We start from the raw sequence: 27,996 nt of genomic DNA, 5'->3' as shown, positions 1-27,996 counted from the left end.
CAGGCGCCCGCGCACCACCTGCCGCAGCCGTTTAGCGTCCAACCGCCATCGCTGTGGCGAGGCTGGCGGCCACGCAATACTGTCTCTCTTGCTGCTCTTCTCAGGGCTGGGCCGGCTGACCACCACCAGCCATCGTAAGTGAGGGCCCTGCTGTGTATGAGGGCTGCCCGTCGCAGTGCCCCTCGGCTTCAGAAAAGCAGGCCAGGCTTGGGCGAGCCCGGCGTCGGCTCAGAGCGCGCCCAGGTGCAGGGTCCTGCTGGGCCTGCTGCTTGGAGGGCCGAGAGCAGGCCTGGGGCAGTTGTCCCTCAGGACCTGAGCCTGCGCTGCGGGAGGGGGCGCCGGCCCTCCTGGGAGGTGGGGGAAGGAGGGAGCCTGGGTGGGGTCCTGGGGCCGGGCCCTTCTTCCCTTACTGACTGAGGCCTGAGGTCAGCCAGCCCCAAGGCTCTGTGGACGGTGGTAGGGAAACAACACTCTCATTTGGAGAGGAGCCTCTTCCTGAATTCTCCACGGTCTGATTTTGTGGTGTGTGTGTGTAATCTGTATATATTTATGCAGATTACAGTCTTAAATCCTAAAAGCACCTCAGTCTGGGAGATTCCATTTCTCCCTAGTTTACAAAGGAGAAGTGAAAAGAGACTTGCCTGGGCCCGTGTATGAGTCGGTACCAAGTTGACATTCAAACACCCTCCAACCGGCCTGAGAACCCACGCTTCTGCAAGGCAGTGCACTGCCCCGACCTTCTCCATCCTCTGGTTATCTCGGTATCAGAGCCCCAGTGAGAAGGCAGAGAATTAGCTGTTCAGCCTTAGCTGGGAACGTGAGCCTTGGTACAACCGAATTTTTTTGCCACCTTGGTCATAAACACAAATGATCCAGAAAGAGCTACAAATAGATTTGGGGGTTACAAATGTCTCTTAGCAAACAGGCAAATTTACAAACATGGAAAAATAATGATTGACTATTTTATTTTGTAACATGATTTAAAGATAAATGTAAAATCAGTAAGATTTGAAAGATAATGTATATACTAGCTACTTTTTGCGATTATATGGTTACTTAGATTGAAATTCTGAGACATTTTACATCCAAATGCTTGGAATTAGAAAGGTTAGCAAAGGATGCCTGGTCATGACAAAAAAAAAAAAAAACAATTAGTAGGTGTAATGGTGAAAAAGCTGAAATGCGTTGAGGGAAGTGGTGCTTCCAAGACTCCATCACTTACTGGATCTATGCCAAAATAAGTCTAAGTTCTTTAGTTTTCTTAACTGTAAAATGGGTAAAATATAACCATACCTAGCTCATAAGTTTATTGTGATACTTTGAGGTAATTTAAAAAGTGCTTAGCCATAATGCAAAGAACAGGTTTTTTTACATTTTGATTTTACCAGTTAGGTACAGGTATATTTTGTTATTGAAACAGATTTTTGCCTTAAATAATGGTATATGGTGATACCATTACATGATATCCAGAATGTCGAAGGCAAAATAAACATTTTTATTCTCAAACAATGGGATAAAGGCAGGGAAGGCTACTAAAATGTTTTAATGGTTTGCTTCCTATAGAATTTGTAGCAAATATAGTTATAAATCCATCATGGACTGCAACATAGAAAAGCAACCTGTGTGGTACACCACATTAACAGAAGGAAGGAAAAGAACCACATGATTCTTAATGATGCAAAAAAAAAAAAAGCATTTCCAAAATGTAACATACTTTAATGACACAAGTATATCGACTTATTTCCAAAATATAATTTTCCTTTTAATCATTAAGAGATTAATTGTTGATGTTACACTGTTGCAACATAAAAAAAAATCATGTAGCTACTGATAAAAAGGAATAGATCCTTGAAAATATGTACCAGTCATTGAATCATGCCAACAAAATGTGGTCCATCTGTTTACAGCTGAAATTCAGAGCAGTGTTCTGACCACTGTGCAGATGTGAGGGTACTTGTACACCCTATTATTGTTTTTTATTGTTTAGGTGAAATTCACAAAACATAAAATTAATCATTTCTAAGTGAACAATTCTGTAACATTCAAAACGGTGTGCGATCACTACTTCTCCATAATTGCAAAACATTTCCATCACTCCAAAACAAAACCCCATACCCATTGAACAGTCTCATCCTAATTTGTCCTCTGCCCAGCACCTGAAAACCACTAATCTGCATTCTGCTCTATAAATAAAATTGTTCTGGATAATCAATAAAGATAGAATTAAAAACTACCTTTCGTGTCTGGTTTCTTTAACTTAGCGTAATACTTTAGAGGTTTAGGCACTGTATAGCAGGCATCAGACTTTCATTTCTGTTAATGACTGATTAATATTCCACTTATACCACATATGTATGCCATACTTTGTGTATCCGTTTGTGCATTTGATAGGCATTTGAGCTGTTTCCACCTTCTGGGTTTTGTAAATAGTGTTGGTACAAACATGTATACATGTATATGTTTGAGTACTTGTTTTTAATTCTTTGGTGTATACCTAGGAATGGAATTGCTGCATCAGATGGCAGTCCTATGTTTAACTTTTTAAGGAACACCCAAACTCTTTTCCATAGTAGCTGAACCATTTTACATCCCCAGTGGCAATGTATGACGATTCCAATCTGGCCAACACTTGCTTTTTTTCTTTTTTTTCTCTTTTGTTATAGCCATTCCCGTGCATGTTAGTTGATACCACATATGGTTTTGATTAGCATTTTCCTAAAGACCAAGATACTGAGCATCTTTTCATATGCATGTTTAGGCATTCTTATATCTTCTTTGGAAAACTGTCTGTTCAAGTTCTTTACACATTAATAGGATTTTTCGTTGTTGAATTGCAGGGTTTTTTTTTTTTTCGTGTATTCTGGATATTATATGAATACTGTATATTTTTTCTGCCATTCTGTAGATATCTTTTCATGTTCTTGATAATAAAGGTATTTCTTTAAAAGCAAAAACCTCACAGGGACACCAAAAAAAAAAAAAACCCAAAACAAAACGAAACAAAAAAAGCCAACAAGATGAAGACAAAAGCAACAAAATGTGAAGTCTGAAAAATAGATGAATCTCCTTCTAACTGAAGACCCCAATCAAATGTTTTCAGTGTCCCATGTTTAAGTATCAGATGCTTAATGTCTGAGTCAAGCATCTACTATTAAATTTAAATACCAAACAAACAAAACATATTGGATAAAGCAAAAAGTATGCATAAAGAATAATACAAAAAATAATTTTAATAGTATCAACATGGAGAAAATGAAGACAGCATGCATCAAAAAAAGAACAAAATACTCTAAAAATAAACAGATACAGAAAGTACTCTTGGAATTTAAAAATACTATAGCAAAATTTTAAAAAAATGTTCTTTCCCAAAAGAAAGTCGAATAAATTTCTCAACTTTTTTTTTTGTTAGCAAAAAAGTAACAAATGGAAAAGAGAAAAAGTGAGTTAAACAGTTTGATATGTTCAGTAGTCAAAAAGACCCCTGCAAAAGGGAACAGATAACAAAAATGGGAAAACGTTATAAAAAATAATTAAAGAAAATTCCTTGGTATTTTAGAACATGAGGTTCCAAACTGAAAAGAACTATTACATGTCCAGAATTAATTCAAATTGAGAGGACCAAAAAAAATTACCCTCCATAATTGCATGTAAACTCACCCATGTACATAATTTTTCTCTACAGCTAGATAAGAAAATCTTTTCTTTGTTCTCTACAATATGAATCAAAGTAAGAGATTTTTATTTTGCTCCTTAGAGAATACCTATTGATAGACCTTTCTTTTAAAATATAGATAATGAACACACATAGTTTAAAAGTTCACAATAAACAAGTGTTAAGGACTTATGTCTTCCAAGCCAACATGTAAGGAGTTTAGAGGTTAACCACTCCATCCTAACAGCAAGTGAAAAGCTGAACATCTGAAAAATCAACCACTCCACTTAGATCTGTTGGAGCCATGAGGTCAGAGGGCAGACTGTTTGCCCCCAAACTGGAGAGACAGACAAGTGAATACAGAGAATGACAACTTAGCAGAGAAGAAAACTCCACAGGAAAACCAGTTTCACTGTAAGAAAATCTGAAATGTAACTGACAAACTACTGGAGACTCAGTCTAAAAAAGTCAGAGAGGTAAAACCTACAGGGGGATTCACTCTTTGAGGAGCCCCCATAATTCTGTAAAATTTACCTCCTGGAGCATTACCAGATTCTCACAGTGACCAGCAGAGAAAAATTCCCTTGTGCTTCCAGCAGGGGAAGGGGGAAAGGATCCATCTTAAAAATGCCAAAACATTTTAATCTTAACAAGATATGCCCATGAGAGAAACTATTTTAAAAGAATATAACCTACTGGGGTTTCCCCAGAGCCACACTGACCTGTGGGAAGGGAAACACCCAACTCCAGCCCACTCTAGACATCGTGTCCCTCCCAACAAGAGGGGAGAGGGGAACTAAGAAGCCTTGTGGGGCTCACAGTCCAGAGGCACAGGCTCGCTAAAGGACTGACACCTAATCATGGGAGAGCTGAATGTTTCCCCATCTCCTCCTTTATCACCACATTACTAATATCATATTTACAGCAGTTTCTCTTACCAATACATCATTTCTGGCTATCAAGTAAAAATTACAAGGCATACTAAATGGTGAAAAAAAAAGTTACAGAGATAGAGCAAGCATCTGAACCAAAATCAGATACAACAGGGATATTGGATTTCTTAGACCAGAAATATAAAACAACTATGATTAATTTGCTAAGGGCTCTAATGGCTAAAAGAGAAAGCATACAAAAATACAAAAATAGATGGGCCATGTAGCCAGAGAGATGGAAATTCTAAGAAATATCCAAGAACTCTGGGGCAACTACGAAAGATAGAACATACACATAATGGGAGTACCAGAAGAGAGAAGGAAACAAATATTTGAAACAATAATGGCTGAGAATTTGTCCGAATTGGTATCAGACACTATACTATAGACCCAAGAAAACCAGAGAATACTAAATAGGATAAATGCCAAGAACTACACCTAGGCATATCATGACTGAACAATAGAAAATCAACGTTAAAGAAGAAACTCCTGATAGAATCCAGAGGAAAAAAGACGCCTTACTGAAATAGGTTTCTCTAGGGTTCACATTATACATTTACAACGAATTCAAGTGTACTTTCAAATAACAGTGTATCACTTCACAGGTAGTATCAGTACCTAACAGAAACAAAAATAAAGAGGTCCTAATTCCTTTTGTTTCATCTCTTGTATCATTGCTGGCATTTATCCATAAATATATATGTATATATAATCGAATAAATTGTTGCTATTGTTATTTTAAATACTGTTGTCTGTCAGATCTATTAAAAATAAAAATATTTTTTGATATTACCTTCTCATCTTCTCTTCATTGATCTTCCTTTCTTTATGTGAACCTGAGTTTTTGACCTATATTGTTTTCCTTCTGTCTAAAGAGTTTCTTTTAACATTTCTTCAAAGCTAAATCTACTGGCAAAAAACATTTTCTCAGTATTTGAGAAAGTTTTTATTTTATTTGTGTACTATGGTGAAAGCAGTGCTTAGGGGAAATTTTGTAGCACTGAATGCATATATTAGAAAAAAATAAAAATCTAAAAAAATAATCTAAGCTTCCATCTTAGGAAACTATAAAATGAAGATAAAATTAAACCCAAAATAAGTGGAAGAAAAGAAATAATAAAAAGCAGAAATCAATGAAACTGAAAATAAGAAATCAATAAAGAAAATCGATGAAACTAAAATCTGTTCCTTTCAAAACATCAATTAAATCAGTAAGCCTCTAGTCAGGCTAACTATGAAAAAAAAAAGACACAAATAGCTAATATCAGAAATGAAAGCAGGGATACCAGTACAGACCCCTTGGACACTGAAAGAATAATAAAGAATACTGTGAATAATCCTATGACCACAAAATTGAAAACTTCAATGAAATGCACCGATTTCTTGAAAGATAAAATCTGTCCAAACTCACACACACACACACACACCACATGAACACAAATCATCTGAATAGGAATTTAACTATAAATGATATTGAATTCATAATTAATAACCTTTCCAAAGAAAAAGCAGCAGACCCAGATGGATTCACAGGTAAATTCTACGAAATGCTTAAGGAAGAAATTTCATAAATTCTCTACACTCTCTTTTAGGAGATAGAAACAGGATATACTTTATAACTCATTCTATGAGGCCACTATTATGCATCACTGGAGTGATAAAAATCAAAACCAGAAAAGATATTACAAGAAAAGAAAATTACAAACCAGTATCTCTCATTGACATAGATCCAAAAATCCTCAACAAAATTAGCCAATTGAATTCAACAATGAATAAAATAATTATATACCACTCGCTGCTGATCTGTAGTTTCTGCTAAGAAATCTGCTTATAGCCTGATTGGGCTATCTTTGTAAGTTACTTACTTTTTCCCCCTGCATTTAGGATTCTTTATCATTGATCTTTGACAGCTTCTCTATAATAAATCTTGGACATGGTCTTTTGACACTGATATAATAGGGTTTTTTTTTTATTAGCTTCATGAACTTGTGCATCCAGTTCTTATTTCAGATTTGGGAAGTTTTCAGCTTTTATTTCTTTAAACTATCTGCCCCTTTCTCCCTTTATTTTCCTTCTGGTACACCAATTATTTTTATATTTCCCTTTCAGATTTAATCCAATTATTTCTATATTTCTATTCCCCCAGTCACTTATTCTCTCTTCTGTCTATCTGCCCTGTTATTTATGCTATCTATTGCATTCTTCACCTCATTCATTGAATTCTTCAGCTCCAGAATTTCTGTCTGGTCCTTTTTTATAATTTTACTTTTTGGTAAAGAACTCCTTCTGTTCATTCATTTTACTCCTGAATTCACTGAATTGTCTTTCTGAATCTTCTTGTAACTCATTGAATTTCTTCCTAATAGCTATTTTGAGTTCTTTATCAGTTAGACCACAATATTCCATGTCTTTGAGTTCAGTTGCTGGAGAATTATTATTTTGTTTGTGTGATACCATATTTCCTTAATTTTTCATAGTGTTTGATAATATGAGCTTCTGCTTTCTCATTTGAACTAGCTGGACATCTTCCTTAATTAAGAATTTATGTTTACTTTGCTTCCTATGATTCAACAGACTGGTAATTAGAAATCTTTCTTTAACTGAAAAATTGTGCTCTACACTGGAATTTGACACAACATTCTAAAATGACTATAACTCAATAAAAAAAAAAGAGAAATATTTCTTTTCTTCTCCAGGAGGTGGCGCTATAGCTCAAGTTTGTGGTATCCCCTATAGGAGCTGGCTCTTGAGGACGCACCTGGTGGGGAGCGTGCACTAGGAGCTGGTATCAGAGTGGGAGGATGTTTGGGCTTAGCATCTCAGCATCTCAGGCTTTGGGGATATTCATAGCCTAGGGGTAAGAACCTCAACTGGGGCACTCTCAGAGGTCTGCGGGTGTACCCCCTGCTGAAATCCCAAAGCTGACAGCAGGAAATCTATTCCTTCAATGCCCATTGATATTTCCTGTCTGCCCCCTTCTCTTTCTTCTCCCTCCCACCAATCACAGAGGTCCCTCATCAGAAATCTGGGTACTGCTGGAGAGAAACAGGTTCTCCAGGTGCAATTCACACAACTGGGCAGCTGAGTGGTCCCTTGTAGCTTTTACCTCCCACCTCCTCTGCCAGTAGAGGTCATCTCTGGTGCTCTCAAAAGCCTGTGCCTTGCGGTGTCATTCTGGAGTGGGGACACGCTTGGTTAGTTCCTCCAACTCTTCTGCCTCAAAACTCACTTCTGACCCACTCAGATGGTGTATCAGATTCCACTGTCCAGGCAGGCTGGACCTCCACAAATTCTCTATCATCTGTGGGTATCTACCCAGTTTTGCATTCTCCAGATTTCCTTTTTCCCGACCATAGCAAGCAGGCTCACCAACTCTTTTGGTTCTACAGCCCCCACTGAGGTCCCGTCTTCCAACTTTCAGGTGCACAGATGAGCAGAAACCTCCTTGGTGTCCTGGTGTAATGTGCAGAGGTACTTAGGTTTGGTTATGAATGTTTAATTAGTTGTAAATCAAAGTGAAGAGAAAAAAATGAATGACTGACTCTGCCATGATGCTGACATCACTATCAGTTTTTATACACAAATCTTAACTAGAGAAAGAAAAAGAACGTTACCATCACCCCTAAATCCCACTATTATGCTGACATCTATTCATTTCCCTCAGAAGTAACCATTATTTTGACTTCTATCACTATATATTACTTGTCTTATGTTATTTTTATGTAATGATGTAGTTATCATTTTTTATCTACCATCTATTACTCAACATTTATTTGAGTAATCCATTTACCTGTTTAGGGACATTTAGGTAGTTTCCTATGGAGGGCTTCCAGTGGAGAGCTAGTACAAATAGTAACACAATAAACATTCTAATTCATGTCTTTAGTGAATATTTATGTGCATTTCTCTTGGGAATATATAAAGAAATGAAATTGATAGGTCATAGTGACCTATGTATCAGTATCAGTGAGCTGCTACAAAAAAAAAAATACTGCAAAACAGATGCAAAACCCAGAAACATTCAACAGTGTTTCAACAATGTTCCTGTGAGCACATCTGTCCTTGGTTCCTTTTTCTCATTCCCTGTTTTGTCTTATTGCATATCGCTTTTCACTTTTCCTTTTATTATTTAATATGATGAGAATTCTAAGTGCAGTTATGTTTGGATCTCTGATTAAAAATCTATTTGCTGAATTTGAAAGTACTCTCTAGAGTAGAGTGTGGACAATTTGAGTTATAAGCAAATAAAATATCCTAGCGTAAAATTCATAGAACTGTCACAGCGTGTAACTAGTTTGTAGAAATCCTTTCCTGGAAACTCGTGCACCTTGTTAAATCCAAGAGTAAAAGGAAAAAAAAAAGGCAATGAATGCTTTGTTACCTCTTATCTGAAGAGAAGTTGCATAGCATAATGGTCTTAAGATTCTTGAGCAAGTCTGCTTAGGCTGAAATCCTGTGTTTCCACATACTGTGAGATTGTACAATTTACTTAAATTCTGCATGCCTTATATTTATCATCAGGAAAATAACAACATACATGCCTTTCAGGATGTTGGCAAGAATAGAATGGGTTAACATTTGCAAACTGTTTAGAAAAATGCTATTTAAGTATTTGATAATTAAAATGTTGATTATTTGGTTTACATGGCATTTCAAAAACAATTAGGGAAGTGTAGTTATTGATCAAAACATATTTACTCTGAATACCTTGCACTTCTCTTTAGTCAGAGCTTGCAACAAAAAAAGTGACTCAGATTCTCACTTCCTTATTAGTGTATTTGTCATTACTGTAGCACTGTAGTGATACTCCCTTTTTCATTGCTGATATTAGGTATATTCTTTATTTTGTCTTCATTAGTCTTATCGGGGGCTTAAACATGGGGATTTTCCAGTTAACCTTTTGTTATTTATTTCTATCTTCATTTGTCTTGGTCTAAAAGTATATTCTGTGTGATTTAATCATATGAAAATTTTGAGACTTGTTTATGGACTTGCACATATATGGTCAATTTTTGTAAATGTTCCACTGTACTTGAAAATAATACGCATCTTGAGATTGTTGAGTTTGATATTCTATATATCTTAATTAGACCAAGTTCATTAATTCTGTTTTTAAAATTGTATATATATTTAGTGATTTTTGGCTAGCTTGTTCTGTTACTGAGATTTTAAATAAAAACAAAAAATTTCAGTCTATGGGTTCATTTTTCTGTATTTCTGTTTCATCTCCATCGATTTTGCTTTACGTATTTTGAGGTTATGTTATCGAATGCATAGGAATTTAAAATTGTCATATCTTCCTGTTAAATTGAATGCTTTCTGTTATAAAGTACTCCTCTTTTATCACTGTGATGATTAATTTCAAGTCATCATGACTAGGCTATAGTACCCCCTTCTCTGATTAAACACTAATCTAGGTTGCTGTGAAGATATTTTGTAGTTATGGCTAACATCTATAATTAGTTAGCTTTAAGTTAAGGGAATTAATCATGATGATTTGGGTGGGCCTCATCCAATCAGTTGAAAGGTTCTTAAGAGCAAAAACAGGTTTTCCTAAAAAAGGAGAAATCCTGCCTGTGAACTGCAACATTAGATTCTGTCAGAGGCTTTCTAGTTTTCTGCCTTATTCTCTGAACTTCAGACTTCCTAGTGCCCACAGTCATATTATATAAACCAATTCCTTGATGTCTAGCTATCATCCATACATATTTATCTAAAATATCTCCAGCTTACTAGTTCTGTTTCTCTGGAGAATGCTCACTAATAAAATCTCTAATGATACTTTTTGCCTTGAAGTCTACACTACTTAGTATTTACATAGACATGCTAGTTATTTTTATTAGTGTTTCCATAATACATATATTTCATCATTATATTTTTTAACCTTTCTGCATCCTTACATTTGTATTTTTATATTTTAAATAATATATAAATACAATTTTTTAAAAGCCCAAGTGGATAATTTTTGTAGTTTTAAATTGTAATGTTTAGCCAATTTACACAGTGTAATTATTGATATATATGACTTTAAATATACCATTGAACTATTTGCTTTCTGTGTGATAGCTCTGTTTAGCATTTTTGTCTATTTTATTTCTTCTCTTGTATCAATTAACATTTACTTATTAATCAGTTTTTTCCATCTGTTGGCTTTTTGCTTTTATTAATATGTGAATAGGTGCAGTTTTTCCTCACTGCATTCTTCTGTTTTATTTACTCTCTCTCTTTCTCTCCCTCCCTCTCTCTCCTCTCTCTCTCTCTTTTTTTTTTTCATTTTTTTCTCTCTGGGCTTTAATGTGTGTTTTCTTTCTGCAAGTCCATTAATTCTCTCCTCAATTATGATAATTCCATAATACTCATTTGGTTTTCACATTTTCTGTATTTTCCAGAAAAAATTCCCCAATCTCATCTTTTATTTTTTGAATATATTAAACAAATGACTTTTAAAGTCTGTATTGGATGGTGTGTCTGATTATTTAACACTTGTCAGATGTCTATAAAAGCCGTAAAAATACTTTGGGGTCCAAGCGAGTATTCCCAAAAATGCTGAGTGCTCAGGAAAATCTGGATACTGTTAATTCTCATCAAAACCTTGTGGAAACCATGATCACCAAAATACAAATGGCAAATGTCAATGGATTTTAGTATTTCAATGATTTTTTTTTCATTTTTATATGCTCTAGATTACTTTCTTAGCCACTTTTTTAAAACAGCATAGAAAAATGGCAAGTAGGAAGCTGGATGTTTTATGAGGATGGTATGTTCTGAGGGAATAAACTTGTATCTATCACGGTACTGGGTACAAGTCCTTTTGTTGGTCTACTCATAATAGTCCTGTGTCAATGAAGTGCCCAGTGAAACAGTGGAATGGGATTTTCAGATGAAGATGCTCACAGGCAATTGAAGATACAGTTTATAGCTATGGAGCTAAGTCAGGAGATATATATACATACACACACACACACACACACACACACACACACACATTATCATTATAGAGAAGAGATCACCCAAGTAATAAACTAGGTGATACACACAAGCCAGACAGAGTCTCAGGGCTAGGAGGCTACAGAGCAGAAGGCTGAGTTCTGGCTTTCTGTCGTAATGACCCAGACACAGGTGAAAAGACAAAGGCTCTATATATAAGGTACTGAGATTAAGATGTTCTTCTGGCACTGTGTGAAAAGGGATTTCCAAGATGAGGCTGTTGCTGCAGAAAAATCAGAATGAATCAAGTCTGAGGATCAAGTAAGAATGTAAGCATCAGAAATACGACGGGGCTGAAGTTTGAAGGATTTCAAAAAGGTAGAGATCAAAGTAGGACAGTAACGTATTCTTGTTTCTGCACTCAAAGGTAGGGCAGAGCTAAAGAAGGAGCCGGGTAAGCAGAGTCAAGAAAAAGTCCTATCTGGTTATACTTCCTAAAAATCTATCCTTGGAGATTTTTTTTTCCCCAAGATGGAATCATAAAAATTCATTACATGCCAGTTTTGACTCACCCATTTAAAAAAAAAATCAGGTACCAAAAAAAAAAAAAAAGAATAACCACACATTTTCTAATTTTCAATATTTTGTTGGTATGTTTGGCTTTCCTATAGATATGATAGCACATGATAATTTTTGTTGTTTTTTTTTCCCTTTGTCCTGGTTTCAAGTTTAAGCCTCATGAATCATTTATTTTAAAGAAGTGAAGCCATTGTGTACTCTTGGGTGTGTAATTTTAATTTCAGTTTCCTTTACCTTTGTTATAAAGAGAACATATTCTTGTGAAACAACATCTTTTTTTTTTTTAAAAGCCATACTGTAATAAGGAAAACAGTGTAAGAACCATTCTAGAATGTGGTCATTCTAATGTATTCTAAGTGCTGACAAGCTGCAAGACAACACCGCATTGTGGGTTTTTAAAATTTTTTTCAATTGAGGTAGTCAGTTTATACTGCTGTGTCAATTTCTGGTGTACAGCGTCATGTTTTAATACATGTATGTGTATATATTCCTTGTCATATTCTTTTTCATTATAGGTTACTACAAGATATTGCATACAGTTCCCTGTGCTGTACAGTAGAAACTTGTTATTTATCTATTTTATATACAGTAGTATCTATCTGCAAATCTTGAACTCTCAGTTTATCCCTTCCCACTCCCTTTCCCCGCTGGTAACCATGAGTTTGTTCTCTAGGTCTGGGAGTGTTTCTGTTTTGTAAATAAGTTCATTTGTGTCATTTTGTTAGATTCCACATGTAATTGATATCACATGGTATTTTTCTCTCTCTTTCTGGCTTCCTTCACTTAGTATGACGATCTCCAAGTCCACTGTGTTTTAATGTGCTGAACACTCCCTCCTCCTTTTTTCTCCTTCTGATCATCAAAAGGGACAACAGGGCTTCTTTGGCTTCAGCCTCCTGTGTGAGATCAAAGAATGCCTGAAAGCTACCATGGACCTGCCAACACCCTGAAAATCTCTACCAAGTGTAGTGTTAATTTGCATTTTGAAAGAACCATTTTCAAGGTATTTCATCCTTCCTTTCAACTTTTAATATATTAGAATCCCCAAATTGAAGGACTGTTGCCTTACCTGTCTCTTAGCAGTCAGACAAAGTAGAGATGCAGGAAAATCCTCCTTAAAAATGACTTATTAGGTATATGAAAAAAAAAAAAAGGATAGTGTCATCCATAGAACACACATAAAAGCTTGGGTAAGAAAAACGGGGCTGGGAGGTGAAGACATACTCTGTGCACCACAGATTTTTCTTTCATGGTTGCTGAAAATAAGACACTAATATGTTCAGAGAACCCTGGATATTTTAAAGAAAGCCAATGACAGCAATAACTCAGTGATGGTTTAGGACATTAGCCTTGGTCCAAATCATTATTTCAATTCAAAGACTCAAAAGCTCCCATGAAATAAAAATGTTCTTTCTGGTCACTTGATTTCCTCAAAGGCAGTAAGCAAATGATGCTCCCAGTGATTAATGTCTGGAATGGAATATGAACTTTCAGTTTCTTCCCATGATAAATAGTGATGCTTTCATGGTTTTATTTTTTTTTTAAATCAAATTACAAATAAAGAGAGTTGAAAGTGAAACTATTTTAAAAGTGGAAGTCAATTCTTACTGCCTACGTGGGTAGTTATGGTCATTTCTGCAATAAATAGATGCTCTGAAACTCCTCAGAGACTTAGCAGGACCACAGCAGCAGCTTGGAAGAACTGCACCTGATAAGCCATCTCCTATGGAAAATTCTTGGAAGATGTTTGAAGAATTCCACATAGATGAAGAGATGGGCTTTGCTCTGCCAAATCCACTGGTAAGAGAGGACATTGAAATAGGGGCAAAAATATTTTCTTATCTTGACCTCCCTGAACAAGTTAATTTCTCTTGAACAAATGTGGTTTGGTAATTTCTACTGAGCAAATGGATAAAGCAGTAGCCAAATTGGAGGCAGTGTTTTAATAAAGGAGTCTCACTTAACTTTAAAATTTGCTGGCTAGAAATGTCATCTTAGATGTAATTCTTACTTACCTTACACAGCTAGAGATGAGATAAGGAAATGACAGAAATATTCTGGCTTATGACAATTGCATTTCAGTCATAAATGACCCATGAGTCAAAGGAATCCCCTTTATCAGCTGATATCCCTTAAATGGTACAAGTGTGTGTTCCTACTTTGATAATGTTTTTGAGGTGGGAAATCAAGCAACTTAGATTCAAATTAATACTGCTTGAAGTTTCCTAAGCCTAAGATTCAAGTGAGAGTTAGAACTACTTCTTTTTTTTTCATTTAACAAGTTTTGCCAACAAAGTGCCAGGCATGTAGAGTTAACATTGGCCTCAGAAACTACATCTCCCTAAGTTATCTTCCAAAGAATGCCACGAAAAGCATCTTATTGTTAATATTTTAATCATGAAATATTTATATAGCATTTTTAAGCAATTTACAAATACTGAGTCCATCTTTACAGCCATTCTGAAAGGTATGTGTGTTATTAATCTCATTTGCCTGATGAGAAGGGTAAGCCAGGAAGAGTTTAAGTAATTATCCAAAGTCGACACAGCTGGCAGTCGCAGACATGGGCTGTCCGGCTAGTCAGTCCGGCCCCAGAGTCTGTGATCTGAAAACCACTATCTATTATGCTGCATTGCTTCACTTGAGCAGAGATTGCACAGCATTACTTTTTTTTCCCCCCCTAGTCTTGAGTTTAACAAGGTACTTGAGATTCCAGGAGAGGATTTCTAGAAACTAGTTACATTTGTGCCAACTCCGTGTACCATTACGTCTCTATTCAAATGAATAGAACTGTGAATAGAACGTTGCCTCAAACAGTTAAGAGTCCACACCCTAGAGAGAGAACCTTTAAATACAGCAAATGTGTTTTTCAGTCAGATTCCAGTCTAACTGTACCTAGAAATCACATCCTGTAAATACCTTGGGTAATGCAGGCAAATCTAATTTTCCTCTTCAATTTATTACATTAATTTAGGAAAATGTAGTATATGTTTTAACTTTATTGCTAAAAGCACCTGGTTTACTTTATATTTGCAGATGAATACCATTCAGACTTGCTTCCTCCCCTTATACAAGTACACAGGTATCAGGGCTGGATGTCACAAGGACGTACTTAGCAATAGTACTGGAAAAAAAAAAGAAATCTTTTCAGAAACTAAAAGCCTTATATCAAATGTATTATTATTTTTTTCTAAAAAGTTGGTTCTCTTAAGAAAAATAATCATAGTTAATTATGGAGACCTCTAAAGCTGATTCCAGGGGCTAAAGCAAGACCCCCCAAACTAGAGCAAAATAAAACTCTTCCTGAGCTACTTAGAAAATAATGCCACTACTTGAGATGCTTAGGAAGTTAGATTCAGTGCCCTAAAACACGCAAAAAAAAAAAAAAGAAAAAAGAAAAAATAGAAATAACTTTTATTCCTTCACTGAAGATCTTTCCCACAAATTACGAGTTCAAAAATGTCCATTTCTCATAATCTGTCAGCCTCCTATTCTAAAGGAAGATAATGTGTCTTCTGCTTCCATAAAGATGTGAAATACATTCTCTCATCTAGCAGTAGTTGAATGGCCCTCTGTGTTATTCTTTATTAATTTATATTATATCATTTGGCATCCTCTGAACCAGAAGTACAGTACTGATTGAGTTTTACATTTGTTGAAAGTTCTGTCAAATAGGACACTCATCAGGACACACAATAAAGCGTTTCTGTTATTCTGGGGGAAACAGCAATGATCAAAAATTCAGATGTGCTACACGGTGCAACACACAACACAAAATGTTTACTGCTGAAAACACTAGAGGGCAGCCTTTGTGTGGCTAGGGAGAAAAATGAGGAACAAACAAGAAAGGTGACTAGTGAATATATCACCTGGACCTTTCATTGCTAAACATTATGTTTGGCCAATTATCTGCAGCCCCTGAACATGTCTGAATTTTATATTAGATTTGTCTTCGTGTTTTATAGCTTACTTATAATATTCATTTGGTTCGGAGGCTTAAAGCCTCACTCATTTTGCTTTGAGGAAGCCTCTTGCTACTCTGTCCCCACAGTTCAGGACTGATCACCCCAAGCCCATGTCTGGAAGCAGCTTAGTGAAGAAGTGATGAGAGCAGGGCATGTGGGGAGCTGTTCCGAGATCTTATTTCAGGGTGTTACTTCAGTCTTTTGTCTTTATGTTTTCCCCTGAGATGAGCTTATAAATATCAGATCTAGAGAGACATTTGTTAAAAAACAAAATTCAACTGAGTAAATTTTAAAGATGTCATTGGCTTCTTTCAATCAGGCAACATCCCTTCTAACATATAGAAAGGGTCTCTGAGTTGCTGTACAAAATGAAAGGCTTTTATGGGCAGAAGAGAGCACATTCTTTTATTCAGATTTCATTTTTACTGGGCAAAAAAATAAGGCTATAGTACCAAAGCAGACAGTCAACATCTACCATACCAGCGTCTCCTACACGTCCAGTACTGCGCCAGTTCCTGTAAGAAATACAGAATTAAGAGCATGGTTGGGATGGGGCGGGTAATAGCTCAGAGGTAGAGTATGCATTTAGCATGCATGAGGTCTTGGGTTCAATCCCCAGCACCTCAATTTAAAAATAAATTAATAAACCTAATTACCTCCCCCCACAAAAATAAATAAATAAAAGCTCGCCATTAGATAGTGAGATGTAAAAAGAGCAAGATTTTTTTGAAGTTGGAAACACTTGTGTCTGAACCACAATAAACTATATTCATGAAACCAGTTGCGTAAACTGCCTGAGCCTGGCTTTTCTTACCGATGACATGGGGATCACAATCAATTTGGGGGGCCATTATAATAATTAAGTGAGAAGTTACCAAGCAAAACTGCCTAGATGACTGCGTGCATGTAATAAATCTCATTTTTCTTCCATTCCAAAAAAAAAAAAATTAAAATCTAGCTTAGGAAGGAATAAAATATTTTTAGTGAAGTACTGAATGTGAAAAAGTATCATCCATTGGGTTCATAACGGGAAGAGCAAGTGTGGAATGGAATAGTCAGGAAGATGACAGTGAGACATTTGAGGTGATCTCTGCAAAGGAGGCAGATGACAGTCCTTGAGGAGAGAGGACGTGGCCCTGAGTGTGTAGACAGCAACCCACGGGCTGGTGCTCCAGACGCGTGAGTGTGTGTCTGCATCACACAGAACTGGTGAAGAGGCAACACGGACCATCAGTGGGAGGCAGAGCTATTTTATAATACGCTCCACAAGTAAAATGAAAAGACCTATTTCTTCTTCTCAAGGTGGAGCTACCTCACCCTTACGATGCCTGGATTTCCATCGCTAGAAATCTGCCTCAACTGATTGAGGATGGCCAGCTCCGTACGGAAGTTGAGAAGGTTTGAAAAAAGTTATTTTTAAAAAAAATCTATTTCACCTTCCTAAAATGTTTGACTTGGTTTTGTGGCTCTAACGTCACCCATTTTGAGTTGAATCCACCTGTCCGTTTCCTCTCAGTTAGCAACACTCAGCATTGATGGGCTGCAAGGACACAAGGAGCAGCGCCTCGGACATCTGGCCCTGGGGTACCTCACCATGGCCTACGTGTGGGGGCGAGGAGGTGGAGACGTCCGCAAGGTTTGGAGACTTTCAAATCTTATTTCTTTTCAATCACGACAGATTGCCATCTAATTTAGACTTCACACAGAAAATTCTAAAAGTATGGAAACTGCAGGTTGTGAAGCTTGGCTAACAGGAAAAAAATAAACACAGGGAGGCAGAAAACAATCATTCACTGAGTTCGCAGGTCAGTTGTTATTATGATTGGATTTTCAGTCTTTCGTTTATATCACACAATTGCTCCATCCTGTGCATATGCCTACATGTCCAGCTTCTTTCTCTCAAATTATGTTGTAAGCATTTGTAAATTACTACACAGTCATCCTAGACGTCATGTGAAATCACTTTGTAATTTTTCATTGGGTTCCTGGACTTTATTTATTCAGTCTTCTATTGGTAAATCTTTTCCTTGTTTTTAACAGTTTACCATTGTAAATGACACCACAATCAATGTATTTGAATATGAAATGTCTTCCTCTATTTATGACTCTTGGGAGATAAAAATAGTTTATGACCATCCTTAGTTAATGGGAAGTTAGTGTGCTGTCTTACATCTGTCAACAGAGAACAATACATGTTTACATCCTACTCTCATCAACAGTATATAACTTTAGATTGAAAATAAGATTACCCTGTATTTTATCTGGCAACCCTAATCACTTGAAACCAGTACAGACTGTAACACCTAACCTTTAGACCACAAACAAGGAGATAAAATAGATTCCAGAGGCACCTTCTGCCATTTAGTGGAAGTTTTTCTCTCCTTTATTGACAAAGGTAATTGACATCTTATCTTGTCTTTCCTTCCACATCCTGTTTAAAGACAGAACAACATATATGGCTCACCTATGTTATGCATCACCTTCTGATAAGTAAAGAAGAGAAAAAAATTGTTGTGCATAATCGTGGGAACACCATCCTGGGATGACACAATAAAGTTTAAGATTAGTTCTTATCTTGTAACCTGCCTTAAAATTTAACTAAGCCCACAGTCTCGCTAGGCTTGCTGGAGTCTGAGGCTAGCTGAAGGCAGAGGCATGGTTTACAAAAAAAGCATCGATACTGAAGGGCAGTGAATGCTAGCTGCACGAGAGTCCAGTGGTGGTAAATAGCAGTTGATGTGATCGTGAAATGTGTCCAGGAAGAAGTTGGGACTTGACTGACTTCTTGAAAGACTGGGAGAGCTTATCCAACGAGGAGAGGAACAGAAAGGAAAGAGAGAGGACTAGAAAAAAAAAAAAGTGGACCCAGAACGGACACGGCATAATCAAACGATAGTAAACTTACCAGACTGGAGATCAGAATTATAAGAGAAAACAGGAAAATGTATTTTTTAAATGATTTATCCAGCTTTTGTATGCCACATCATTCTGAAAAGGATCTTAGAAGCTGGCAATGGAAAAAAAAATAGAGAAAGAGAAAAAGTATTTAAGTGAGGAAATTGGAGGAAAGAAATCAAATGGATAAAAAAAAGACACGTCAACGTAAGGCATATTTTGCTTGAGAATGGGCAAGAAATTAGCACCTGAGTTTTCTAGCCACTGCATGAGTGTGCATAACAGATTAAGATGTGTTTGAAGATCTCCCTTCTTTTTCCCAAGTCATTTCAAATGAATCATTAATTAGACTTCTGTCCTCCTGTTTCTCTTTGATCTTTTCTCTAAATCAGAGAAGGGCAAAACTGATTTCCTTTCGAAACACATGTGAATCGTTTGCCACCCAAAATGTTTCAGTTCCCAGAGGCAGAAGGTCTGCCACTGGACGCACACACCCAGGTGTGACCTCGCCAGTCCACAATCCTAATCCAACATTTGTTCTCTTGGTTAAACCATCATCTTCAGGTGTACTGAGCTGATCTGAGGCTCCCATGACTTTCACAGAACTGTGGAGCGGGTCACAGTCACGCTGCCTCTACCTGTGAAGTGCCATCACCCACCACCCCCAGAGGGACCACACTTCCTTGTCTTTTGCCTGGTTAGATACACACGTTTCAACCACTGGCTGCAGATGACAGGGATGACCTTAACGACTGCATAGGACCAGCTGGTTATAAGCCAACTGATAGTCAGATGAGGAAGTCGGGCAGATAAAGGATGAAATGTCAGCTTTATGATTAACAGAGCAGCTGGAAAACATGGCTTGAGCAGGAAGCAACAAACTGCCCACTCAGGATGCACTTATTCCTCAGAATTATCCTGTAGGGTAGGAGCCTTTTCCTGTGTGGCTGAACACAGAGCAGAATTGTGTGGGTAACAGCCTCAGAGAAAGCAGAGTTGAAGAGAAAAGGGGGCTGGGTTTCCATTTCACCCCCAGACACGACCATTAGGTAAGCCTGGATGCCTCCCTGGAGGAAGGGTAAGTCAAAGAGCTGAGATGAGCCAGGAGTGTTGCTCTAGTTGGTATATCTGCATGGAAATGTAAAGCAAGGGTGAAGGAGATCCCTCCTTCTGACACACGTAAGTCTTCAAGGCCAAGTACCAATGTCAGTCCATGGTGAGGCTTTCTAAAAAGTCATCCAGAGAGAGCTTCTGTCAGCATCGGGCTCCCAGAGCCATAACCCATGTGTACATCTAGTCTGTATCAGACCCCCAAGTCTCAATTACAGATGACTCTGAGCTGCTCTGAGACACTCCATTTTATCCTTGTACTGCCGGTGCACAATGAGTTCCTTGCACCTTGCACAGAGGACTTGCCTAACAGACATTCGTGGAATGGATGGATGAGCGAGTGATTAGTTGCAAGTGGTCCATAGGCCATCAGAAAGTCAGAGATACAGTCTTTGTTCCTCTGGCCCTCTACGTCTTTGTTTCTCTCTACGCCCAGATTGTGTCCACATCCACCCAAATCCAAAAACGCAAGCATTTAACAAAAGCTGGGCTTAAGAAATGAAATGAGGAAGAGAAAATTAACATTAGTTTGCTTTCAAAGCACCCCCGTGTCGAACAGTTAATGGCTGGGCACCGGGAAGCAGAAGAGAAGGTAAGACATTTCTATGGTTAACGCTGAATACGGTGTTTGAATCAGGTCCTGCCAAGCAACATCGCCATCCCTTACTGCCGACTTTCTGAGAAGCTGGGACTGCCTCCCATTCTGGTTTACGCAGACTGTGTGTTGGCCAACTGGAAGAAGAAGGATCCCAGCGGGTACGTACACCGTGATGCCGGGAATGAGAGGAGCGCGCTCCACGGAAATCAAAAGGGACTTAGTTACTGGTTTAGTTTTTGGCAGCGCGGCTTTAAATTCTGGCATCCTCTGCTGTTGGGGTGTAAAAGGTACGTGTGTGTGAGAGGGAGGCATCTGACTGACACAGAATGACACGCACAAATCTTACGGGGTCTGTTTGATGAATTTCACTGACTTCTCCTGTTTCTGAGATTCTGTACATTTCCATTTCAACTACCCGGTTGAGTTTAAGGGTCGACACGTCTTCAGCACTCGAGACGGCAAGGTCTGCGCTTTCAGGGCAGCCTGCTCAGAATCTAGACCCTTCCTGAGCATTTAGTAGTGGCCTCCACTACAGTAAAGGGACAGAGTTTCTGGGAGCGCACCTGCAGAGGCGTATTCTAGGTGTGGGAATACCACAACATGCACTGATCTCATCTAGAAAAGTGTCTTCTTAGTAACAACTCGTGTTGACTTTCCAAGTATGTCCTTTGCGTTTTTAATGTTTTTTCACTTATAAAGTCCAAAGTGTCTGTGATGCCCACTCGAGAAACAGAAAAAACATGTCTTTAATTTGATTTTTAATTGATTTCTTCATTTTAATTGATTTCCTTTCTCTCTTCCAATTGGTCCATTGCTTCGTGGTGGCTCTCAAAAGGCCCATGACTTATGAGTGAGTATTCGATCTTTTCAATTCTAAGAATTATTTGTTATTCAAAGTAAATATAGGTTTATCATTAGCCTCCAAATGCATTTTTTAAAACACCAGTTGAATTCAGGCAAAAAAGTAATTCATGTAATTATTTACAGAGCAAGTCATGATGGGACAGTGTCTGATATTCTAGCTGTTAATATATACAGAAGTGGGGGGCGGGTATAGCTCAGTGGTAGAGCACGTGCTTGGCATGCACGAGGTCCTGGGCTCAATCCCAGGATTTGCAAGTACAGATGATTCGTGACTTAAGGATGGTTCAACCTAAGATTTCTCGACTTTAAGATGGTGCAAAGGTGATACACGTTCAGTAGAAAACATAGTTTGAATTTTCTGTTTTGATCTTTCCCCGACATAGCGATATATATGCAGTCCCTACTCTCTGTTGGCACAGTCGTCCAAGTCATCACAAGGGTGAACAACAGATACGCTTAAAACCATTCTGCACCCAGATAGCCATTCTATTTTGTTACTTGCAGTAGCGTATTCAGTAAATTATGTGAGCTCATCAACACTTTACTATAAAACAGACCTGATATGAGATGATTTTGCCCAGCTGTTGGCTAATGTAAGTGTCCTGAGCACGTTTAAGGGAGGCGAGGCTAAGCTACGAGGTTTGGCAGTGTGGGTGTATTAAATGAATTTTCACCTTACAGTATTTTCAACTCACGATGGGTTTATAGGGACTTAACCCCATCGTAAGTTGGGGAAGATCTGTAAATAAATGTAATTAATATGCATAAATACAAAATGCACATATATCTGTGTATCTATGATGTAATAACCTCAGTGGCCAGAAAAATAAACCTATGCTTTTGGACCCAATTCTTACTATTTTTGACCTATGCACTAAACAGAGGTTAAGAGCTAGGGAAAGAAAAGTAAATATCATAGGGCAAAGCCTGCCCTGATGAAACTGGACTAGTGGGGAGGAAGGAAGATATACAGACATTATACCCACTGCTATATGGTCCGTATATCCACTGCCATATTATTAAGAGAATGGGTAAGAAGTTAAAGCACCAGAAGTTCTAACGAAACAAAGGAGTGAGGGAAGAATCCTTGTCACAAGCTGCTTAAGCTGAGCCCTGTTGTGTGAGCAGGCATCACCCCGAAGGAAAAGATGAGCATGTTCTTAGTGGAAGAAACAGCAAGTGTGAGGGCCTTGAAGCGACACAAACCTTGGTGCCTTATCTGAAAGGAAGGAAGGCTAGTGTTGCTGATAAACAAAGAATGGTGAAAGGAACAGTGTAGGAAGGGGGTGAAAAAATAAACTTAAAAAATGTTATGTAGGACTCCGGGCTACGATGAGGGGTTTAAACAATATCCTAAATTAAACGAGAAGCTATGGAAGGTTTTGCAAGGATGACATCACCAGTCCCATTTCACAGATGAGAACACCGAGGCTGAAACAGGTGCAATGTTTTGTTCAAGGTCACATAGCAAGTAAGCTGTGGAAATTGTCTGGCCCAGACCATAAATTTAACTGCTATGAAACTCAGATACTGAGACCATGTTTGCACCAATGCAAAACTTCAATTAAAAAAAAATAGGATGTGACAAGTTATTTGAATGTCCCAGCCAATTGCTTTCTAAGGCAGATAAATCCCTGATAAATTGAATCAGGTTCACAGATAAATATATGGACATAAATTTATTTATTTAAGCAAAAAGTCTACTTTTAAAAATCACAACCTCATAGGTATCTCTATAAACATTGAGTTTATACATTTAAATACATATGCATGGGAAAATTGATGGCATAAAAGAAACAGAAATAGTCTTGAAGTTTCTACTTTCAAGTTCTAGGATGGAGTTTCAAATCTTGGCTTAATTTACTGTTAATTACATGATCTTAGACAGTAGACCCAATGTTAATATTCCTAGCTACATAATGGACACAGCAAAACCTGCCACACTTCTCACAAGAGTATTTGGAAAATATAGGATATGTAAAAAAATCCTTGAAAACCATTAAGTACTCAAGTATACAAATTTTTTGCTAAATTCTTGGCTAACTTTCTTAGGAACATGGACATTCTGTTTTCGTTCCCGGGTGGGGACTGTGGCAAAGGATTCTTCCTGATTTCTCTCCTGGTGGAAATGGCAGCTGCTTCCGCAATCAAAGTACGTCCACCCTTCCTGGGAAACGTGTAGCTGGCTTCATGTAGGCAGAGCGATCATTTAGTGACGGAACTATACTGCACATGAAATAACTTTATCCTGACTGACTACAGCATTTGATTATTTAATTGGAGACAAGAGTTCATTGAGTATTTGTGTATTGCCTAAAATATAAAATGTAGGTGCTGTATATCTAGAATCAAATTTCAAACCCCAGTAAAAGAGAACTGTTTTCAATGCAATTTGGCATTGGACCTATATCATATAATGACATAAATCTACTGGTTTTGCCCCTCAGAAAAAAAACAAATAGAAAACAGAAATACAAAAGTACGTGAACCTAAATGATAAATGAATAAAGACAACTCTAAGCTTAATTAAATATATGGAAATTAGTGGAAAAATAATCAGAGGGTACTCAGCCCAAGAAAGAAGTGGAAACACCAAGGGGTGGGGATATAGCCCAGTGGTTAAAAAGACAAAACATATGCTTAGCATGCATTTAAGTCCTAGGTTGGATCCCTAATACCGCCATGAAAAAAAAACCTTAAAATTAAAACAAAATTAATTTTAAAAAAGAAGTAGAAATAGCAAATTTAATTTAGGGATTAAGATTTAGGAGAATTTTATTCTCTGCCAGCGTTTAGTGCTATGAAATCTTAAGTGTTTGTCTTTTTTTTTTTTTTAAGGTGATTCCCATTATATTCAAGGCAGTACAATGTGAAGACTCGGAAACTTTGCAAGATGCACTGCGTGAGATAGCTTCTTGCCTGAAGAGAGCCCTTGAAAGGTTTCACCAAATTCACGGCAAGTATTGTATGCCATACACCATGCGAGCCACAGTCAAATGTTTCTGAACATATGAGAGGCAGAGTTGTTGTAAAAAAACACGGAAGCAAAAAACAACTCTTAGTGGGTGTGTCTGCACCAAATCCTTACACTTTCCACGTGGCCAGTATTATGACATTCATTTTATAGATAAGGCAATCTAACGTTGGAGGGCTAAGATAAATGACCTCAAATTACATAAATAGTAAATAGTGAAGCCAGAATTCCAAGCGAGGTCTATTTACCTCCAAGGACTGTCCTTGTCTCCCACTCAAATCCATGGAGAAACTTGCCGGCGGTGAAGGATGTTTTAAGTTCTGAAAACCTTAGCTTCTGCTCGCTAGGAACTCTTTCCGAAGTCTGCTTTTTTCACAAGTTAACTGAAAAACAACATAGAAAAGCCAAGGAGCTCAAAAGCTATGGCAAAATTAACAGCTCAAAACCAGCAATAACTCAAAACATACATAAGCCAGGATCTACAAAGGGAAATGTGCCCTACAGGACACTGCCCACAAGCATGCAACTATATCACTGGGCTTTGGCAAGAAGACGGACCTTCAAACCAAAGACCTTAGCAAGTGCTGGGGAGGGACACCCAGAGACGAGGGACACAGGGCTCAAGGAGCTTTCTTTGGTTTCCAGCTTTCTTTTTGTTTAGGTTTGTCTTTCTTTATGTAAACAATTTATCTGTTATGTCAGCAAACCACATGAAGTAGCCTTAAATAAATGCTGGCAGTTTAGTTGGCTTCCTGAGGATGACGGGTGGTAGATGGACCCAGGCTCTTTGTCACAAGCCACGTATTAGCCCTCTGGTGACCCGGTTCAGTGTACATGGGTGATGAGTGGGGCTCAGCCAGGAGAGGGCAGGTGAGTGAGACCTTGCCCTCGGGGACTTTTTCTTCACAGACTGACCTAATGCCTTTCTTGCATCCTATGCTGAAATCTATTATAAATTGTTTACAATACCTTGATTCCCACCCCTCATCCGTCTGACGCTGCTTAATTAAACATATCTCGTCTCGTTACAGATTATGTCGATCCAGACATATTTTTCAATGTTCTTCGCATATACTTGTCTGGGTATGTAGTCTTGTGCTTGAATTTGTTTCCTCTTAAACAATGAAAGAAGACAACAAGTTTCCACTGATGCTCCCCAGCATCAATCCAGTTTAAGAAACAATTTATATCCTGAAATACACGTTGTAAGAATCAACAGACTACTCTCTCTGTTGGCCAGGCGTACCCTGGAGTCGGGACAGGAGAACTAGTCATTTTAAAGAGGGCGGGATAATCTCGGGTCACGCCAAAGCGAGGTTCCATTCATAGCATACTTATGCCGAATTTGCTCGGTACCATGTTATTTATGGTCCTCATGCATGAACACAAGAAGAAAGGGGAGTGTGGAAGAAGCATCACGAAATCTGTCTCTCTTCACCCCCCAGCCATCCTCTAGTGCAAGATGCTGTATATGAAAATTGGGCAATTAACCCAGGTAACAATTCTTCTTTCCTTCCTGGCTTAGTTGGAAAGGCAACCCCTCGCTGCCGGAGGGCCTGCTGTATGAAGGTGTCTGGGACACCCCAAAGCAGTTCGCCGGGGGCAGTGCAGCCCAAAGCAGCGTCTTCCAGTGCTTTGACGTCCTGCTGGGCGTCCAGCACGCTGCTGGTGGAGGTGAGTGGGAAACCGCAGATAATAGTCGTCTCTCGTGCTAACGCAGTGGTATCCAGGAAGTACCTCTCCATCAGCCTCTTCTCTGCGCTCATCCGATGCTTTTAGCTTATCTGATGGCAATCATCCCGCCTCACAGATGGAGAAGCAGGAACTTAAAGAGAATAGGCTCCCCGTTAACCAGTTAGAAAGCGGTGAAGCCAGAACTCAAACCAAGTTCAGTACCCTCTCCATCCTGATGTAGGACTGTGTCTGGGAGGCCTGATTGGCTGTGGTGAAGCCGATATCACATATTCGGAAAATGAAAGATCCGATTCAGAAAGAGAAAGTCTCCTGTGAACGAGACATGTCTTGGCGTTGAGGCTGGCGAGGAGAGAGGCTTGGTCCTGGTCTCGCTCCGCCGTCCTCCTGCCCGGGTGACCCAGGGCCAGTACCACCACCAAGGGTTAGAGAGGAGCCACGTTCATTAGCTTCCTTCCAGGGGCTGAAGAGGGCACAGGAAGAGGCTCCAGGAAGAACTTCTTTCTACCGTTCTCTGTTTTCCTAAACTTCTGTTTAACGGTCCAGGGGGACAGTGCTGGACTGGGTGATCGTGAGCTTTTTCCTGAGGTCCTTCCCTTATGGAAAAGCGATCCCTCAGTTTCTCTTGGACTCGGTGTCACGATCTGCCCAGCACAGTGTGTATCACGTCTACAACATCAGCTTCTTAGAAGGATCAAATGCAGGAGGGAAGCGAGACAGGAAGCCAAATGAAAATATTATGAAAGAATGAGTTTGGCTCAGGTGGTTTTCAGAACTGAGTACCTCTGACAATGACCATTACTAGTCGGAGCTAGAGGAGGAGGAGGCTGATGGGATGGTTGTAAATGCATTGCCTCGTACGCGAGGTTGGCCTGTGATCACCCACCCGCCCCAACCTCACTCTGCCCTTCTTCCCTGGACCGGGGAGCGCTTAGGAGCCCCTTACTGACTCCTCTTTTCCTTTAGCTTCTTCAGTCTCTGCTGCTGAATTCCTCCAGGAAATGAGAACCTACATGCCACCAGCTCACCGGAACTTTCTTCGCTCGTTAGAGTCAGGACCCTCAGTCCGTGAGTTTGTCCTTTCAAAAGGTGATGCCAGCCTGCGGGAAACTTACAACAAGTGTGTGCAAGCTATGGTCTCCCTGAGGAAATACCACTTTCAAATAGTAACTAAGTACATTTTGATTCCTGCGAGGCGGAAATCCAAGGAAAAAGGAACATCGAAAGGGTCTTCAAAATCAGAAGATAAAGGAACTGGAGGCACCAGTCTCGTAGATTTTCTAAAGACTGTAAGAAGAACTACTGAAAAGACCCTGCTGAAGGAAGGTTAATGTAACACAAGGAAGTGTGTATTTTGCTAAGACAAAGCTATCCTGTGTGGTAATGTCACTGTCCATTCTATCAGACCTACAATAACAAATTCTGGTTTTTTTAATTGAGGTATAGTCAGTTTACAATGTTGTGTCAATTTCTTTAGCAAAATGCTTCAGCCGTACATGAATATAATAAATTCATTTTCGTATTTTTTCAGCATAAGCTACTACAAGATACTGAATATATTTCCCTGTGCTATACAGTATAAATTTATCTATTTCATATCTATCAGTCAGTATCTGCAAACAGATTCTTAATACTGCATGATAAATAGTTTTGAGATTTTTTTCTGATATCTGTGGGTGTCTTCTGTAAAAAAAATAGAAAGCAATTAGAAGTATTTTGATCTTTCTTCTACATTTAGAGTATAATGATGAAATTCAATAAAATGTGATATGATGTAATAAACATGTCTAAAAGTTGCCTTATTCATA

General features: G+C 38.4%; 1 protein-coding gene and 1 long non-coding RNA gene across 6 annotated transcripts in view; one reads left to right on the top strand and one right to left on the bottom strand.

The window, feature by feature from the left end:
- Nucleotides 1–30: 30 nt before the first annotated feature.
- Nucleotides 31–27,970, top strand: IDO1 (indoleamine 2,3-dioxygenase 1). 5 transcript variants are annotated; one of them, XM_072950234.1, is made up of 11 exons: nt 31–134; nt 12,957–13,093; nt 17,358–17,453; nt 17,572–17,691; nt 20,698–20,816; nt 21,494–21,508; nt 23,575–23,674; nt 24,361–24,478; nt 25,528–25,579; nt 26,022–26,170; nt 27,155–27,970. In XM_072950234.1, the coding sequence occupies exons 2-11, from the start codon at nt 13,004–13,006 to the stop codon at nt 27,517–27,519; spliced, it is 1,224 nt and encodes a 407-aa protein (XP_072806335.1). In that variant the 5' UTR covers nt 31–134; nt 12,957–13,003; the 3' UTR covers nt 27,520–27,970. The 5 variants fall into 5 exon arrangements, with proteins under 5 accessions (XP_072806335.1, XP_072806337.1, XP_072806336.1 ...); XM_072950236.1 differs by lacking the exon at nt 31–134 and adding an exon at nt 11,417–11,840; XM_072950235.1 differs by lacking the exon at nt 31–134 and adding an exon at nt 11,417–11,889.
- Nucleotides 16,488–27,996, bottom strand: part of LOC140689433 (uncharacterized) — a 76,258-nt gene continuing 64,749 nt past the window's right edge. Inside the window, exons 3-4 of the long non-coding RNA XR_012064368.1 lie at nt 24,745–24,879; nt 16,488–16,570 (exon numbers count right to left, since the gene is read on the bottom strand). This is a non-coding gene — a long non-coding RNA (uncharacterized lncRNA). The remainder of the gene's footprint in view (nt 16,571–24,744; nt 24,880–27,996) is intronic.

Source organism: Vicugna pacos, chromosome 26 (assembly GCF_048564905.1).
Source record: "Vicugna pacos chromosome 26, VicPac4, whole genome shotgun sequence".
NCBI classification, from domain to species: Eukaryota; Metazoa; Chordata; class Mammalia; order Artiodactyla; family Camelidae; genus Vicugna; species Vicugna pacos.
The sequence above is the reverse complement of the archived record's forward strand: the minus strand, read 5'-3'. Positions and strand labels throughout refer to the sequence as shown.